The following is a 17,834-nucleotide window of genomic DNA, read 5'->3' as shown; positions in this document are numbered from 1 at the left end:
ATCTTTAGTGTACGACGGACATTGGATGAAGAGGAGTCTCCATTCCGCTGAGGAACACCACAGCCGCTGAGGATCCACGCATTGGGGAAGACCGTTCCCCTCCGTGCCGCCTTCGTTCCGAATGAAGATAGAAGATGATGGAGCCGCCTGGAAGAAGACCTCCGCCGGACTTCAGGAACGGTGAGTACCTATTTGGGGCTTAATCTTGGGCTTTTTTTTTATTATTTGGGTGGCTTTTTCTTTTTTTAGATTAGGGTTTTTTAGGCTGGAAAAGAGCTGAATGCCCTTTTAAGGGCAATGCCCATACAAATGCCCCTTTAGGGGTAATGGGTAGTTTTTTTTTTGTGTTAGGTTTTTTATTTTAGGGGTTTGGTGGGTGGGGGGTTTTACTGTTAGGGGGTAATTGGTAATTTGTTTAGGTAAAAGAGCTGTTTAGTATTAGATTAGGGGGTGTTTTTATTTTTGGGGGGATTTTTTTATAGGGGTATTAGTTTAGGTTTACATTTTTTGTTTTGGATACCTTTTTTGTTTATTTTTTTTGTTGTAATTTTACATTTTTTAGTTTGTATAATTTTAGCTTTGGAGTTTGTAGTTTTTTTCTTGTTTTTTCTTTAAATAGATTGCCCTCTGGGCAGTTTTATCGCCTATTTTAATTCATGATTCAGATAGAACATACAATTTAAAACAACATTCCAATTTACTTCTGTTATCAAATTTGCTACAATCTCTTGGTATCCTTTGCTGAAGGAGCATCAGTTCACTATTGGGAGCTAGCGGAACACAAAAGATCAGCAAATGTCAAGATGCATATGTGCAGCCACCAATCAGCAGCTAGCTCCCCGTAGTGTATTGCTGCTCCTAAATATACTTAGGTATGATTTTTCAACAAAGAATTCAAAGACAACAAATCAAATTAGATAATAGAAGTAAATTTGAAAGTTGTTTGCCATTGCAAGTTCTATCTGAATCATGAAAGATAGCTATTGAGTTTCATGTCCCTTTAACATCATACCCTCAGGTGAAGTTTGGCAGCTCCCAGGGATGAGAAATAGCAGAAGGCCCATAGTGTGAGCAGCGGGTCATGTGTCAGGTAGTGGGTGTGTCTTAGCCCATCAAACCCTAATATAGACAACATTCTTTATGTATTGTTTTTAACCCCTTTGCTGAATGGACGTTGCATTACAAAAACGTATTATATGCAAATTTCCCCATTGCAATTGTTAAACTAGTTTAAGCAATCTGGAACCGCTACACATAGATAATGTCTCCCTAAACGTAGTCGCTAAGTTTTTTTTTTTTTTTTTTTTTTTTTAAAAACAATCAGATTTTATTTTAGATAAATTCTAATCTCTTTAACTGTGTCTTCATAAACTCCTCCCAAGAGATACTTCTTGGTTTTTCTATGTCTGACGTATAGAGAGGTCCCACCCGCTCTATACGTAGCTCTTAAGCGAGCTCCCGATAGCACATCTGACCTATCCGAGTGAACGGCGCGTATAAACATATATATATATATATATATATATATATATATATATATATATGGCACAGGATAGGATAAAGGCTCTTAAGTTGGCCAATTCCTTTATTACGGATGCTTCCCTACAGGTTATTAAGCTGGGAGCAAAGATTTTGGGGTTTGCTGTGCTAGCCCGCAGAGCTTTATGGTTAAAATCTTGGTCTGCGTATGTCTCATCTAAGTCTAAACTTTTGGCGATTCCTTACAAGGGAAAGACCTTGTTTGGACCGGGTTTGACGGAGATAATTTCTGACATTACGGGAGGAAAGGGTCATTTTCTCCCTCAGGATAAGAGAAATAAACAAAAGGGACGTCAGAGTAATTTTCGTTCCTTTCGAAATTTCAAGGGAAATCCTTCCACTTCCTCTTCCAAGCAGGAGCAGTCCCAGCCTTCCTGGAGACCCAATCAGTCTTGGAACAAGGGAAAACAATCTAAAAAGCCTGCTACTGAATAAAAATAGCATAAAGGGTCTGCCCCCGATCCGGGACCGGATCTTGTAGGGGGCAGACTTTCCTTCATCACTCAGGCTTGGGTTCGAAATGTTCAGGATCCCTGGGCGGTGGACATAGTGTCCCAGGGAAACAAACTAGATTTCAAGAACTTTCCTCCCAGGGGCAGGTTTCTGCTTTCAAGCTTATCTGCAGACCAGACAAAAAGAGAGGCAGGACCTCTCCGACCTGAGAGTGATAGTTCCTTTTCCGATGCAGGAACGGGGTCTGGGGTTCTATTCCAATCTGTTTGTGGTTCCCAAAAAGGAGGGAACCTTCAGACCAATTTTAGATCTCAAGATTCTAAACAAATTCCTCAGAGTACTGTCCTTTAAAGGGACAGTCTAGTCCAAAAAAAACTTTCATGATTCAGATAGGACATGTAATTTTAAACAATTTTCCAATTTACTTTTATCACCAATTTTTATTTGTTCTCTTGGTATTCTTAGTTGAAAGCTTAACCTAGGAGGTTCATATGCTAATTTCTTAGACCTTGAAGGCTGCCTCTTAAGATTGCATTTTAACAGGGGTTTCACCACTAGAGGGTGTTAGTTCATGTTTTTCATATAGATAACACTGTGCTCATGCACGTGAAGTTACCTGGGAGCCATCACTGATTGGCTAAACTGCAAGTCTGTCAAAAGAACTGAAATAAAGGGGCAGTTTCCAGAGGCTTGGATACAAGATAATCACAGAGGAAAAAAATATATAAATATAACTGTGTTGGTTATGTAAAACTGGGGAATGGGTAAAAAGGGATTATCTATCTTTTAAAACAATAACAATTCTGGTGTAGACTGTCCCTTTAAGATGGAAACTATTCGTTCCATTCTTCCTTTGATCCAAGAGGGTCAATTTATGACAACCGTAGATTTAAAGGACACGTACCTGCATGTTCCCATCCACAGGGACCATCACAAGTTTCTAAGGTTTGCATTTCTAGACAAACACTTCTAGTTTGTAGCTCTTTCATTCGGTCTTGCCACGGCTCCCAGAATTTTCTCGAAGGTTCTGGGATCCCTGTTGGCGGTACTTCGATTGTGGGGCATAGCAGTGGCGCCTTATTTGGACGACATCTTAGTCCAGGCACCATCCTTCCAACAAGCAAGATCCCACACGGAAATGTTGTTATCCTTCCTGTGATCTCATGGATGGAAGGTAAATTTGGAAAAAAGTTCCTTAGTTCCAAATACGAGAGTAATCTTTTTAGGAACCATAATAGATTCCTTATCAATGAAGGATTTTCTGACAGAAGTCAGGAAATCAAAGATTTTCGATTCTTGCCTAGAGCTTCAGTCCTCTCTTCGGCCATCAGTGGCTCAGTGCATGGAGGTAATCAAGCTGATGGTAGCGGCTATGGACATCATCCCGTTCGCCAGTTTCCAACCTCAGACTTCTGCAGTTAGACATGCTCAGTCAGTAGAATGGAGATTATGCGGATTTGTCTCCGCGAATACAGCTGGAACAGGAGACAAAGGATTCTCTTCTTTGGTGGTTGTCTCAGGATCATCTCTCCCAGGGAACCTGCTTTCGCAGACCCTCTTGGGGGATTGTGACAACAGACGCCAGCCTTCTGGGATGGGGAGCAGTCTGGGGCTCTCTAAAGGCTCAGGGAACTTGGACTCAGTTGGAGTCTGTTCTGCCCATAAACATTCTGGAACTGAGAGCAATCTTCAATGCTCTTCTGGCCTGGCCCCAGTTAGCCTCGGCCAGGTTCATCAGGTTCCAGTCGGACTATATAACTTCAGTGGCTTACATCAACCATCAGGGAGTTCCTTAGCCATGACAGAAGTAGCCAAGATAATTCAGTGGGTGGAGACCCACAATTGCTATTTGTCGGCGATCCACATCCCAGGGGTGGACAACTGGGAGGCGGACTTCCTGAGCAGGCAGACCTTTCACCCGGGGGAGTGGGAACTCCATCCGGAGGTGTTTTCCAGCCTGATTCTCAAATGGGGTCAGCCGGAATTGGATCTCATGGCATCTCGGCAGAATGCCAAGCTTCCGAGGTACAGGTCGATGTCAAGGGACCCTCAGGCTGTACTGATAGACACCCTGGCGGTACCTTGGAATTTCAGTCTTGCATACCTATTTCCCCCCGTTCGCTCTTCTACCTCGGGTCATTGCTCGAATCAAGCAGGAGAAGGCGTCGGTGATACTCATTGCTCTGGCATGACCTCGCAGGATTTGGTATGCAGGTCTGGTGGACATGTCACCTCTTCCACCTTGGAGACTTACGTTGAGGAAGGACCTTCTTCTTCAAGGGCCCTTCCTTCATCTAAATCTAGTTTCTCTGAAGCTGACTGCGTGGAGATTTGAACGTTTAATTTTATCCAAGCGGGGATTTTCGGATTCATAGAGACCATGATTCAGGCTCGTAAACTTGTGACTAGAAAGATTTAACACAAGATATGGCGAAAATATCTGTATTGGTGTGAATCCAAGGGCTACTCTTGGAGTAGAGCTAGGATTCCTAGAATTCTGTCCTTTCTCCAAGAGGGTTTGGAGAAGGGATTATCGGCAAGTTCCCTAAAGGGTCAAATATCTGCCTTGTCTATTTTGTTACATAAACGTCTGGCAGATGTATCAAACGTGCAATCGTTTTGTCAGGCCTTGGTCAGGATCAGGCCTGTGTTCAAACCAGCTACTCCTCCCTGGAGTTTTAATTTAGTTTTTAAGGTTCTTCAAAGGGCTCCGTTTGAGCCTATGAATTCCTTAGATATTGTTATCTTGGAAAGTTTTGTTTCTTGTTGCTATTTCCTCTGCTTGTAGAGTGTCAGAGCTCTCGGCTTTACAGTATGAGTCTCCTTACCTTATTTTTCATTCGGATAAGGTAGTTTTACGTACCAAATTAGGGTTTCTCCCTAAAGTAGTTTCTGACCAGAACATTTAATCAGGAGATTATTGTTCCTCCTTTGTGTCCTAATCCTTCTTCTCAGAAGGAACGACTTCTGCACAATTTGGACGTGGTACGTGCACTAAAATTCTATTTACAGGCGACTAAGGATTTCTGTCAGTCTTGTGCTTTGTTTGCGGTTTTCTCTGGAAAATGTAAGGGACAAAAAGCTACGGCTACTTCTCTTTCTTTGTGGCTGAAGAGTATCATACGGTTTGCCTATGAAACTGCTGGGCAGCAGCCTCCAGAGAGAGTTACGGCTTATTCTACGAGGGTTGTTTCTTCCTCCTGGGCATTCAAATATGAAGCTTCTGTGGAACAGATTTGCAAGGCTGCAACTTGGTCCTCTCTTCACACTTTTTCAAAATTCTATAAATTTGACACTTTTTTTGCCTCAGCTGAGGCTGCTTTTGGGAGAAAGGTTCTTCAAGCAGTGGTGCCTTCCGTTTAGGTTCCCTGTATTGTCCCTCCCTTATCTGTGTACTTTAGCTTGTGTATTGATTCGCAATAGTAATTAGATGATCCGTGGACTCATCGTGTCATTAGAAAGAAAACAAAATTTATGCTTACCTGATAAATTTATTTCTTTCTTGACACGATGAGTCCACGGCCCGTCCTCTTATTTAGACAGGTTGTTAGTATGTTATAAACTTCAGACACCTCTGCACCTTATTACTTCCTTTCTCTCCTTTACTTCGGTCGAATGACTGGGGTGGGAGGGAAGGGAGGTGATATTTAACAGCTTAGCTGTGGTGCTCCTTGCCGCCTTCTGCTGGGCAGGAGTGATATATCCCAATAGTAATTAGATGATCCGTGGACTCATCGTGTCAAGAAAGAAATACATTTATCAGGTAAGCATACATTTTGTTTTTTAACACTTTTTTATACATACAATTTGGAAAATTGATTAAATTACCCTAATTTGAATTGGATGACGTAATTTCGTTAACCACTATAGGTGACTTTACATTCACTTTAATGCTGCCCTTGCCGAAGGGCACATGACTAGCTTTGCAAAGCCCACATCCAGGGCTGAACTTTCATGACAATGAAGCGCATACAACCAAATTTTACACATTTCAGACAAGTAAATATAATACAAAAAAAAAAATCCACAAGCAAGTGATTTAAATAGTGGTTTTGATAGTATTCGAATACAAATCCATTTTAATTTAAGATGTATCTATAAACAAGGAGAAGTGTGTTAGGATTGTTATTTAAATTAATTAAAAATGTAATTTACATTTTAATTAGTTCTGTAAACCAGACTTGTAATCAAATTGTGATTCTTTGTTTCCCAGAATCTCTGCTGGGTCACATGACATCCTCTTTTAGAACAATTCAGGATCCCTTTATTTCCTTTTTACTATAAGAGTAAGGAGGGTTATCAAGGGGAAAAGAAAGCCATCAATATACAATTTGCAGTGTACGTCACGTCTGGGAGAATCGCATGACTGCCCTATAAAATAGCAAAGTCATTGGATCTAGTGAGAAACTGACCTTTAGAATAAGTAACATTGTAAGGAATGTGCCTTTATAACAACCAAGACAACTTGTCTTTTTATTATGCAATAAAGTTAAACATCCCAAAAAAATGGACGCTGCCTCTGATACACACTATATAACTTGTAATGGAGAACATATAATACAACCAAGGGCTCTTTTTGAGGCAGATAGTTGGTGAATTGCTGGATCATGTTATTGTAGGACATGGGGCTGTAGCATTGGTTAAACTTAACCCTTTCTGAAAGTGAACTGTGTATTAGAGAGACATTGATCTCACAAATATATATCATGTGTATGAAAGAGCTACAGTTTCAAATGTTAAAGAAGCATGAAACTCAAATGTTTTCTTTCATGATTTAGATCGAACTTACAATGTAATACAACTTTCCAATTTACTTTTAATATTAAGCCCTTTAAAGAAGATATATTAGATATAAAGTGACAAAACAATCTATTGCTTCATTGTCTTGGTATCTTTGTTGAATGAGCATTGCACCACTGGGAGCTAGCTGAACACATTGGGTAAACCAATAATAAGATGCATATATGTAAATCCACCAATCGGCAGCTAGCTTCCAGTAATCAATTTCTGCTCCTGAGCCTACCTAGGTATGCTTCTCAACAAATGATACCAAGAGAATAACATAAATTATATAATAAAAGTAACTTGGGTAGTTGTTTAAAATGACACGTTCTATCTGAATCATGAAAGAAAATATTTGTGTTTTATGTGTCTTAAACATAATTTATTTTTTTTGCAAAAAAAAATATATTGAAATACTGTTTTAGGTTGTACAGCGCAAAAAAATATACAATCACCCTTACTTTTAAGAGCTGTGCCAAGGTTTTCATGGAATCGTCCAATTTAAGGACATTTTAATCTCCTTAACTGTTAAACACAATAATATTGTAGTTTAATAAAAAAAAATGTAAATTTTAGTGCAACTTGTGGTTATAAACTATAAAACTAGAATATTCTGCTTGTTAAAGGCTTGGAATGAATTATTTTACAATGATCATAACATTTATTTATTGCAATATTTTGATGTTTAAAATGATGGTTATAAAATTTCACTAAATTGTGTGAAATTATTTGTTGCACGTGTTTTATGAATATCTTTAAAGGGACATTGAAGTCAACATGAAACGTTCATGATTCAGATAAAATATGCAACTTTCCAATTTTATTTTTGATTTTTTTTGTTGAATAGAATACCTCTTCTGGGATCTAGCTTCTGATTGGGGGCTTAGTGTGTTGAAACCGCTTAAAAAAAAAAAATACCTAGAGAATGAATCAAATTTTATAATATAAGTAAATTGGAAAGTTGTTTAAAATGTTATGCTCTACCTGTGTCATGAAAGAAAAATTTTGGGTTTCATGTTCCTTTTAATTAAATGAAAAACCTCCATTCCAACTCATTCAGCAGCCATCATAAGTATTAGCCTATGGGCGCCATTTAAGGGGCACCATGTTCATGTGAGCCTGCAACCAATCTTCAAACTATACGCCAGCTCTAAACTGGTGGTTTGCAATCCTCCTATACTTGTCCAACCCGGGTGATTGACAGCAGCATTGACAGGTTTGGAGTTTTCCTCCCCTGTCCACTTGGATTGTTTAAATGGAGCCCTGTGTATTGTACTTGGGTCTGTGAAAACTCCATAAACCCCTAAAGAAAAGCTTGTTTTTTGTTGTTGATTTTTGTTGTTTTTTTTGTTTTGTTTTGTTTTTTATAGATTTTTGCATGCTTACCCAGTTTAAATGCAAGAAACCAGACATTCTGGTCATAAAGCCATGTATTCTGACAGCTTATTTCAAACAGACTTGTTTCTAATGGATTGGAATACCATAGAAAAAATACAAAACTCATATAAAATAAATACAATATTTTCTGATAGCAGTATCTTATAGATTGAAATTTGGGGTCAGTGCTCTTGCAGCTAGCTTCATAAGGGCCTGGACTGGAGCGAAATAATCGTAGGAACACAGTCTCTACCTTTTTAATGCTATTTGAATATGGCCTGCATAACATGGAAATCCAATAGGAACAGGATTTTTATTGTTACCAAAACAGAACCAAAATCAAGTATGTTTTTATAAAAGTGAACGGGGGAGAATGAAACAGGGAGGATTTGCAAATTGATAATCCAGCCCATAAAGGGGACAGAGACCAACTCACAAGACTACATATATGTTATCAAAAACATTCAAATTAACAGCTGACTGTAAAAGAAAATGCTTTAGATATCTTGACCATTCTATAGCTTTAGTGAATGCTGTGAGGTCAGTTAACACTTTTTCAAAATGTTTTCTTTATTTAGTGTTCAAGTCTGTAATTCATACATTTCTGTGCAAAAAGCATAGGGGTTGTAATCACATAAGACCTGGTAGTTATGTAATAAATCCTCTTTCTTTGCCTAGTGGATGCCAAAAGCAGAGAGGTGATTCAGAACGCGTGCAAGGCTGTCGGATCTATCAGCGATACTTCCTTTGACATTCGGTTCAATCCGGACATCTTCTCACCTGGTATTAAATTTATTTCTAATATGCTTATGCCTTAGTGCTACATAAGGGTGCGATAAACCAACCATTGTTACCGGCCATTCACACACCTTTCATATCTCCTTTTACACATGATACACTCATACACACAATTGCTCAATGAAATAAAAAAAAAGGACATTGTTCAGCCTCAGAAAAGATTTAAGTACCCTCAGCCGGCAGGCTCTTGTGCTAGCTTTTTCAGCCTTGTATATAAAATCTCTGGCTGGCCTCAGCATATGACATGTTAATTATTGATGTTATTTATTAAAGTAACTCTCTCTAATAGCAGCAGCCATGATGATCTGACTTGTCTCTACAAAGCTTAGCTGGTCAATGCTTAGCCCCCTGCCCCCCTGACATGATATCTCTTTTAATATCGTAGTTATGAGACTTCACAAGTTCACTCACTGTTATGTGCCCAAATAAATAAAGACCAAAAAATAAGAATAAGAAACCTTGGCAAGTTGCTATTTCACATGAGTGAGCAGTGAGTACACTTTTCCTTCTGTTATTGTTGATGACGTTATTTATTAAAGTAACTCTTACTCTCTCTAATAGCAGCAGCCATGATGATCTGACTTGTCTCTACAAAGCTTAACTGTAGGCTAAAGATAGACGACTGTGTTCATCAAAGTATTAGGTTTAGGGCTAAGGGTACCATAAAACAAATTGTTTAAGACAGATAATGATCTATATGCATTTAAAGTTATTGTGCACACTGATTTTTGACCCAACACACACAAGAAAACAGAGACAACCAATTAGCATTTAAAGCAGGCACAAAATGAATAATAGTAAGTACTCACTGCTCAGCTCACTCATACCTGTTAGTATTGTGCAGCGTATTGTTCAGCTTTTTTGACAGTCAGTTTATAGAAATTCATGTGGAATTTAAAGTCAACTCCACATGTATTTCTATAAACTGACTTTCTGTCGATAAAGCTGCACAATACGCTACACAATACTAACTGGTATGAGTCAGCTGAGCAGTGAGTACTTACTATTATTCTTTCTGTGCCTGCCTGCCGGGTCACCCCCTCCTCACCAGTTCTCCCGCCGGGTCACCCCCCTCCTCACCAGTCCTCTCTGTTTTAGGCTCCGCTGACGCTCCGGTCCGTTGCGATCCCACTCACAGCCGCTCCTCACTGCCCTGGGAGGAAGATCACGTGCGCACGTGTGCGGCAACTGTGAGTGAGCAGACAGGAAGGAGGGCGAAAGTTAGGAAACGTCACATGACCTCGGCAGAAGCCGGGTCACGTGACCGCCAAACAAAATTTTTAAAATTTGAGCAAAAAAAAATAAAATAAAAAAAACATATGCAGTTGCCAGTGCCGTCCCCCCAAATCTGCCGCTTAGGCACCGGCCTTGTTTGCCTAGGCATAAATACGCCCCTGGTGTTAGTACATGTTTCATTCCTTTTTTATTCATACAAGGACCTAAAATATGAGCTTTATAAAAATTCTTGTTATGTCATCAGGGATATTTAATGAGCTTTTATATTTCTATCCAGAGGAAGACTCTAAATATGTCTTCATCAGTTATGTATCTGTGTAATCTCTGGAACGAGGAATAACTGCTGAGCCCTTATAGACCCTGTGCTTAGGCTGTTTGCAGTCATTTCAGCACCAGTTTTAATTGTTTAAATTGTGGTCACCTGCATCTTAGATCCAAGTAGAAAGGGTGTGGTGCTGACATATGGACCCCCCAAATACCCTCACCCTGCAGTACTAGCAATTAGGTAGCGTGACTGCCTCCAGGTAATTCCTGGTTACATCCAACATCATCACACATGGAAAGAAGCACGTCCTGTGCAATAAAGCGCCATATAAAGATATGGCCAGTTAGCCAAAGACAGACATATGCTACCTTCCAGAGTTTAAAAAAGTGTTTACAAATAAAATGCTTTAGCTAAAAATAATATAGCTTTTTACTATTTAGAATTTCCCTTAAAAAATGCCAGCAAATGTGAATTTCTTATGCCTTGTCATCATATACCACAATTCGTTTGATATCTGTAGGTGTAGTTAAAAAAAATTCTTCCCTAAACTCATTAAAAATCCAAATCTTTCCAATTCTTATATTGACCTACTATGGTTTGGAGAACTGTCTTGTACTATTGAATTGGCAAATTAAACAAAAATAGGAATAGGAGAGGTTTCAAAGGAAAAGTCTATGAGAATATTGGGGAGTGCTGGGATTCCATGAATTATCCATTGAGAACAGTGAAGAGGTTCTAATTTAGATTTAAAAATGACGTTCCTTTATTTTTATTTATTTATTTTAAAATATGAAGGTGTGCGCTTTCCTGAAGGGATGCAGAATGAGATTCACAATCAAAAGCAATTGTTAAAGGATGCGGCTGCCTTTGTGTTGACCTGCCAAATCCCTTGTTTGGTAAGTCGTGAGTCCCTTAAAGGGACATGAAACCCAAACATTTTCTTTCATAATTCAGTTAAAGAATATAATTTTAAACAACATTCCAATTTACTTATATTATCTAATTTGTTCAATTCTTCTAGATATCCTTTTTTGAAGTAGTAGTAATGCACATGGCTAAGCCCCTTACACGGGGAATCCTATTTAGATATGCTTTTCAACAAAGGATATCAAGAGAATGAAGCAAATTATATAAAAGAAGTAAACTGGAAAGTTATTTAAAATTGCTTGCTCTTTCTAAATCATAAAAGAAAAAATTGGGTCTCATGTCCCGTTAACATCTACTACTTAATATGTTTACAATATTGTACATTAATATTTAGAAGATTCTTGTTTCTTATGCCTGAGATTTAAACTTAGAGACATAAACATATTTACTCCTCAATACCAGTAGATATGTTTAATATTTTTTTTTTTGTTACTCATCTACATTTGCAAAATTATTTTATTGCTCAATAAGTATTAAAAATTAAATTAAACTGGGTGCCGCCACCTTAAGCTGATATAAAGATCTGCCAAATATCGGCTGCGGGATCTCCATTAGTGTAATCTCTGACATACGATTGTGTAACTGATATTTACTGATCCTCGCTTATAAGATAAAGGTGGCGGCAAATAGTAATTTTGTATAATTATATTTTTTATATTGACTGTTTTGCTGTAGATTAAGGACTGTCTTGACCATAATGTTGTACCAATGGATGGAGCCACTTTGGCAGAAGCAATGCACCAGCGAGGGATCAACATGAGATACTTGGGGAAAGTTCTTGAGGTTGTTACTAAGTTTCCAGTCCCATCCCAGCTAGATCATGTCCAGGTGAGTAACGGAAAATGATTCAGTTTGAGATTATGTTAAATACTGCTTCTCTCTCCCTTGGCCTCTTCTTACTGAATTCATAGATGCAAACATAGAATGCTTAAAATTAGATTAGCTTGTGGTACAGGAAATATTTTTGGCGATTTGTGGCTGAGATTCTAATTTGCATGATGTGCTGGTGTCAGAACAAAATAAGAATATAGATTAACAGTGTCGTGGTTACATTTCCCGAGAACGATGCAACAGTGTCTTGTACACTCTTCTTGAGCTGTTACCAGATATATAAAACTCTTAAGATTTTCGGTTAATATCTATATCTATCTATCTATCTATCTATCTATCTATCTATCTATCTATCTATATATATATATATATATATATATATATATACAGGTATACCCCGCTCATACAGCGGGTTAGGGACCGGAGTACCGATGTAAAGTGAAAACCGCCTTTAAGTGAAACAAGGGAGTTTTAGCTTTCTTTTCAGTGTTTAAAAGCTTGAAAACATGTTTGAACTAACATATATTAGGGATGCAATAGTGCTACTTTTAGTTTAACACTAGCACAGCACAGTATTACATTAGTATTCAATAAATACTGTACCTGTAAAATAGTGACAATTACTGTAGTAAAATTTGCCAGACTATAGCACTGAGACAAAGATTGCACTGCAATGCTGTTAACAGAGTGAACTAAGCATAACAAAATAGTGCCATTCACGTTTCTCGCAATCTCACGATGATTACAGCACTGTTTCAAAATCCTTGGAGGTTTAACTTCAGCTCCACAAAGCGCTGTATTAGCGAATCGCTGTAAAGTGAAGCGCTGTAAAGTGAGGTATACCTGTGTGTGTATATATATATATATATATATATATATATATATATATATATATATATTATAACTTGCAGCAAAGTAATTTGTTTAAAGAGATGTAAAGTATGTTGTAATTACAAGACTTTCTGAACTTTCAATAATTTATCAAGTTGCTGACGGCAAACCCTTTTTAATCCATTAACACGTTGTATCTGGCAGTTGTTTTTTAGTAGCCAAACACCTCCTCACACCACTTAATTCATGTTTAAAGTAACCAACCTGTACTTGTTAATGGAATCTACAAGACTTGCCACTGTTATTTGTTGGCAAAACGTTCATTGTTTGCAGTAGATTATCACCCCTGCTGAAGCCAGATACAAATCAGGCTTATAAAGTCTGCAAACAATGAACGTTTTGCCAACAAATAACAGTGGCAAGTCTTGTAGATTCCATTAACAAGTACAGGTTGGTTACTTTAAACATGAATTAAGTGGTGTGTGGCTTACAGCGACAAATCAACAAATAACAAGATACAGAAAAACATTGAAATACAATATGTGAACAGAATTAATCTATATATCACAATCATACAGACTAAAGATACTTTATCATTATGTATTGGACATAATATAGCCAGGGTGTAATGAAATATTAAATGTGAAGACAAAATTATGTAATTTTACATTTGCCTTCTTTTTTTTCTAGAAAATTTTAATTAGTGAGCTGATTACTAGATCTGCTAAACATATTTTCAAGACCTACCTCCAGGTAAGATGGCAAAGCATGAACTGGAGTTTATCTGGCACATGCCACAGCATTTACGTTTTTTTATTTAGATCAGATTTTGTTGTTGTTAATATTTGTTTTTTTTTTTGTTTTTTTTTTTGTTTGTTTTTTAAAATACTTTATTTATACCAGTGTGGCTTACAGCGACAAATCAACAAATAACAAGATACAGAAAAACATTGAAATACAATATGTGAACATGACTCGTCCCCTCCACCACAATGGATTTTACTTTTTCAATCCCCTCTCCACAACCTCCATATCTTCACTTGAACCTTTCCTGTTCCACTCTCCCTCATCTCCTACCATGTATGTTATGTTTACACTGAGTAGCATCTGGATAATAATCTACTCCTATTGTCATCAATCTCAGCCTCACTGATTTATCTATTTCTCAGCTTCTAATTCATCAGCTCTCCCCCGGGTGCCGCCCAGAGGAACTTCCCTCTCAGAACTGGGCCCTATGTCAACTGTTCTCCCCCTCTCTGGGCAAAGATATTCCATTGTCCCCTCATTTGTGCATTTAGTATATAGTCCGAGTCTTTGAACCGGTAAATGATTTGTCTTTGGTGGTGAATATCTAGTGATCTAATGAATGGTTCCCATTTAGTCATAAACTTCTTCGTTCTCCGTGTTATGTCTCCCTGAGTGTCTATTTGTTCATAAGTCATCTGTCGTCTTAAGGCTTCTTTGAGTTGTGCTAAGTGCGGGGGGCCTGAGCCAGCCACTGTTGTAGAATAAGTCTCCTAGCATGCAGTATAACATTGTATATGTACGCCCCGTGTTTTTCTCTTGTTAAGTGTATCCAGTCCACGGATCATCCATTACTTGTGGGATATTCTCCTTCCCAACAGGAAGTTGCAAGAGGATCACCCACAGCAGAGCTGCTATATAGCTCCACCCCTCACTGCCATATCCAGTCATTCTCTTGCAACTCTCAACAAAGATGGACGTAGTAAGAGGAGAGTGGTGTATTATAGTTAGTTTTTTAACTTCAATCAAAAGTTTGTTATTTTTAAATGGTACCGGAGTGTACTGTTTCATCTCAGGCAGCATTAGAAGAAGAATCTGCCTGTGATTTCTATGATCTTAGCAGAAGTAACTAAGATCCATTGCCGTTCTCACATATTCTGAGGAGTGAGGTAACTTCAGAGGGGGAATGGCGTGCAGGTTTTCCTGCAATAAGGTATGTGCAGTTAACATATTTCTAGGGATGGAATTTGCTAGAAAAATGCTGCTGATACCGGATTAATGTAAGTTAAGCCTTAAATGCAGTGATAGCGACTGGTATCAGGCTTATTAACAGAGATACATACTCTTATAAAAGTGTAATATAAAACATTTGCTGGCATGTTAATCGTTTTTATATATGTTTGGTGACAAAACTTATTGGGGCCTAGTTTTTTTCCACATGGCTGGCTTGATTTTTGCCTAGTAACAGGCTTTCCACTGTTGCAATATGAGTGGGAAGGGCCTATTTTAGTACTTTTCTGTGCAGCTAAAAATACTGACAGACATTCAGCTTCCCTCTGCATGATACAGGACATCTCTGAAGGGCTCAAAAGGCTTCAAAGTCGTGTTTGAGGAGGGTAACAATCACAGTAGACTGTGGCAGTTGTTGTGACTGTGTTTAAAAAAGTTTTTGTCATTTATTATTCTGTTTTTGTTATTAAGGGGTTAATCATCCATTTGCAAGTGGGTGCAATGCTCTGCTGACTTGTTACATACACTGTAAAAATTTTGTTAGTGTAACTGCCTTTTTTCACTGTTATTTCAAATTTTGTCAATTTGTTTCTCTTAAAGGCACAGTAACGTTTTTTTATATTGCTTGTTAACTTGCTTTAAAGTGTTTTCCAAGTTTGCTAGTCTCATTGCTAGTCTGTGCAAACATGTCTGAAACAGAGGATACTTGTTCATTATGTTTAAAAGCCATGGTGGAGCCCCATAGGAGAATGTGTACTAAATGTATTGATTTCACCTTAAACAGTAAAGATCAGTCTTTATCTATAAAAGAATTGTTACCAGAGGGGTCTGTCGAGGGGGAAGTTATGCAGACCCTTTTCCTCCCGCTCAAGGGACGCACGCTAATACGGCGCCAAGTACATCAGGGACGCCCATAGCGATTACTTTGCAGGACATGGCTGCAATCATGAATAATACCCTGTCACAGGTATTATCCAGATTGCCTGAATTGAGAGGCAAGCGCGATAGCTCTGGGGTTAGACGAGATACAGAGCGCGTAGATGCTGTAAGAGCCATGTCTGATACTGCGTCACAGTATGCAGAACCTGAGGACGGAGAGCTTCAGTCTTTGGGTGACGTCTCTGAATCGGGGAGACCTGATTCAGAGATTTCTAATTTTAAATTTAAGCTTGAGAACCTCCGTGTATTGCTTGGGGAGGTATTAGCTGCTCTGAATGACTGTGACACAATTGCAGTGCCAGAGAAATTGTGTAGGCTGGATAAATACTATGCAGTGCCGGTAAGTACTGATGTTTTTCCAATACCTAAAAGGCTTACAGAAATTATTAGTAAGGAGTGGGATAGGCCCGGTGTGCCCTTTTCCCCACCTCCTATATTTAGAAAAATGTTTCCAATAGATGTCACTACACAGGACTTATGTCAGACAGTCCCTAAGGTGGAGGGAGCAGTTTCTACTTTAGCAAAGCGTACCACTATCCCGGTTGAGGACAGTTGTGCTTTTTCAGATCCAATGGATAAAAAATTGGAGGGTTACCTTAAGAAAATGTTTATTAAACAAGGTTTTATTTTACAGCCCCTTGCATGCATTGCGCCTGTCACTGCTGCGGCGGCATTCTGGTTTGAGGCCCTGGAAGAGGCCATCCATACAGCTCTATTGACTGAAATTGTTGACAAGCTTAGAACTCTTAAGCTAGCTAACTCATTTGTTTCTGATGCCATTGTTCATTTGACTAAACTAACGGCTAAGAATTCCGGATTCGACATCCAGGCGCGTAGGGCGCTATGGCTCAAATCCTGGTCAGCTGATGTGACTTCAAAGTCTAAATTACTCAACATTCCTTTCAAGGGGCAGACCCTATTCGGGCCTGGTTTGAAAGAAATTATTGCTGACATTACTGGAGGTAAGGGTCATACCCTTCCTCAGGACAGGGCCAAATCAAAGGCCAAACAGTCTAATTTTCGTGCCTTTCGAAATTTCAAAGCAGGTGCAGCATCAACTTCCTCTGCTTCAAAACAAGAGGGAACTTTTGCTCAATCCAAGCAGTCCTGGAAACCTAACCAGTCCTGGAACAAGGGCAAGCAGGCCAGAAAGCCTGCTGCTGCCTCTAAGACAGCATGAAGGAGCGGCCCCCTATCTGACAACGGATCTAGTAGGGGGCAGACTCTCTCTCTTCGCCCAGGCGTGGGCAAGAGATGTTCAGGATCCCTGGGCGTTGAAGATCATATCTCAGGGATATCTTCTGGATTTCAAAGCTTCTCCTCCACAAGGGAGATTTCACCTTTTAAGATTATCTGCAAACCAGATAAAGAAAGAGGCATTCCTAAGCTGCGTACAAGATCTTGTAATGGGAGTGATCCATCCAGTTCCGCGGACGGAACAAGGACAGGGGTTTTATTCAAATCTGTTTGTGGTTCCCAAAAAAGAGGGAACCTTCAGACCAATTTTGGATTTAAAGATCCTAAACAAATTCCTCAGAGTTCCGTCATTCAAGATGGAAACTATTCGAACCGTTTTACCCATGATCCAAGAGGGTCAGTACATGACCACAGTGGACTTAAAGGATGCCTACCTTCACATTCCGATTCACAAGAATCATCATCAGTTCCTGAGGTTTGCCTTTCTAGACAGGCATTACCAATTTGTAGCTCTTCCATTCGGGTTGGCTACAGCCCCAAGAATTTTTACAAAGGTTCTGGGCTCACTTCTGGCGGTCCTAAGACCGCGAGGCATAGCGGTGGCTCCTTACCTGGACGATATCCTGATACAGATGTCATGCTTTCAAATTGCCAAATCTCATACAGAGATAGTTCTGGCATTCCT

General features: G+C 39.0%; 1 protein-coding gene across 4 annotated transcripts in view; it reads left to right on the top strand.

Moving 5' to 3' along the window:
- The window catches only part of CLUH (clustered mitochondria homolog), a 251,373-nt gene that overhangs the window by 136,606 nt on the left and 96,933 nt on the right, over window positions 1-17,834 (top strand). For all 4 annotated transcript variants that reach the window (XM_053706279.1, XM_053706281.1, XM_053706277.1 and 1 more), the window contains exons 12-15: window positions 8,830-8,934; window positions 11,246-11,346; window positions 12,053-12,205; window positions 13,730-13,792. In XM_053706279.1, coding sequence (XP_053562254.1) covers window positions 8,830-8,934; window positions 11,246-11,346; window positions 12,053-12,205; window positions 13,730-13,792 — 422 coding nt within the window. The remainder of the gene's footprint in view (window positions 1-8,829; window positions 8,935-11,245; window positions 11,347-12,052; window positions 12,206-13,729; window positions 13,793-17,834) is intronic.

The sequence above is a fragment of the Bombina bombina genome, chromosome 3 (genome assembly GCF_027579735.1).
Source record: "Bombina bombina isolate aBomBom1 chromosome 3, aBomBom1.pri, whole genome shotgun sequence".
Lineage (NCBI taxonomy): Eukaryota > Metazoa > Chordata > Amphibia > Anura > Bombinatoridae > Bombina > Bombina bombina.
Note: the sequence above shows the minus strand (reverse complement) of the source record. Positions and strands in the feature narration are given on the sequence as shown.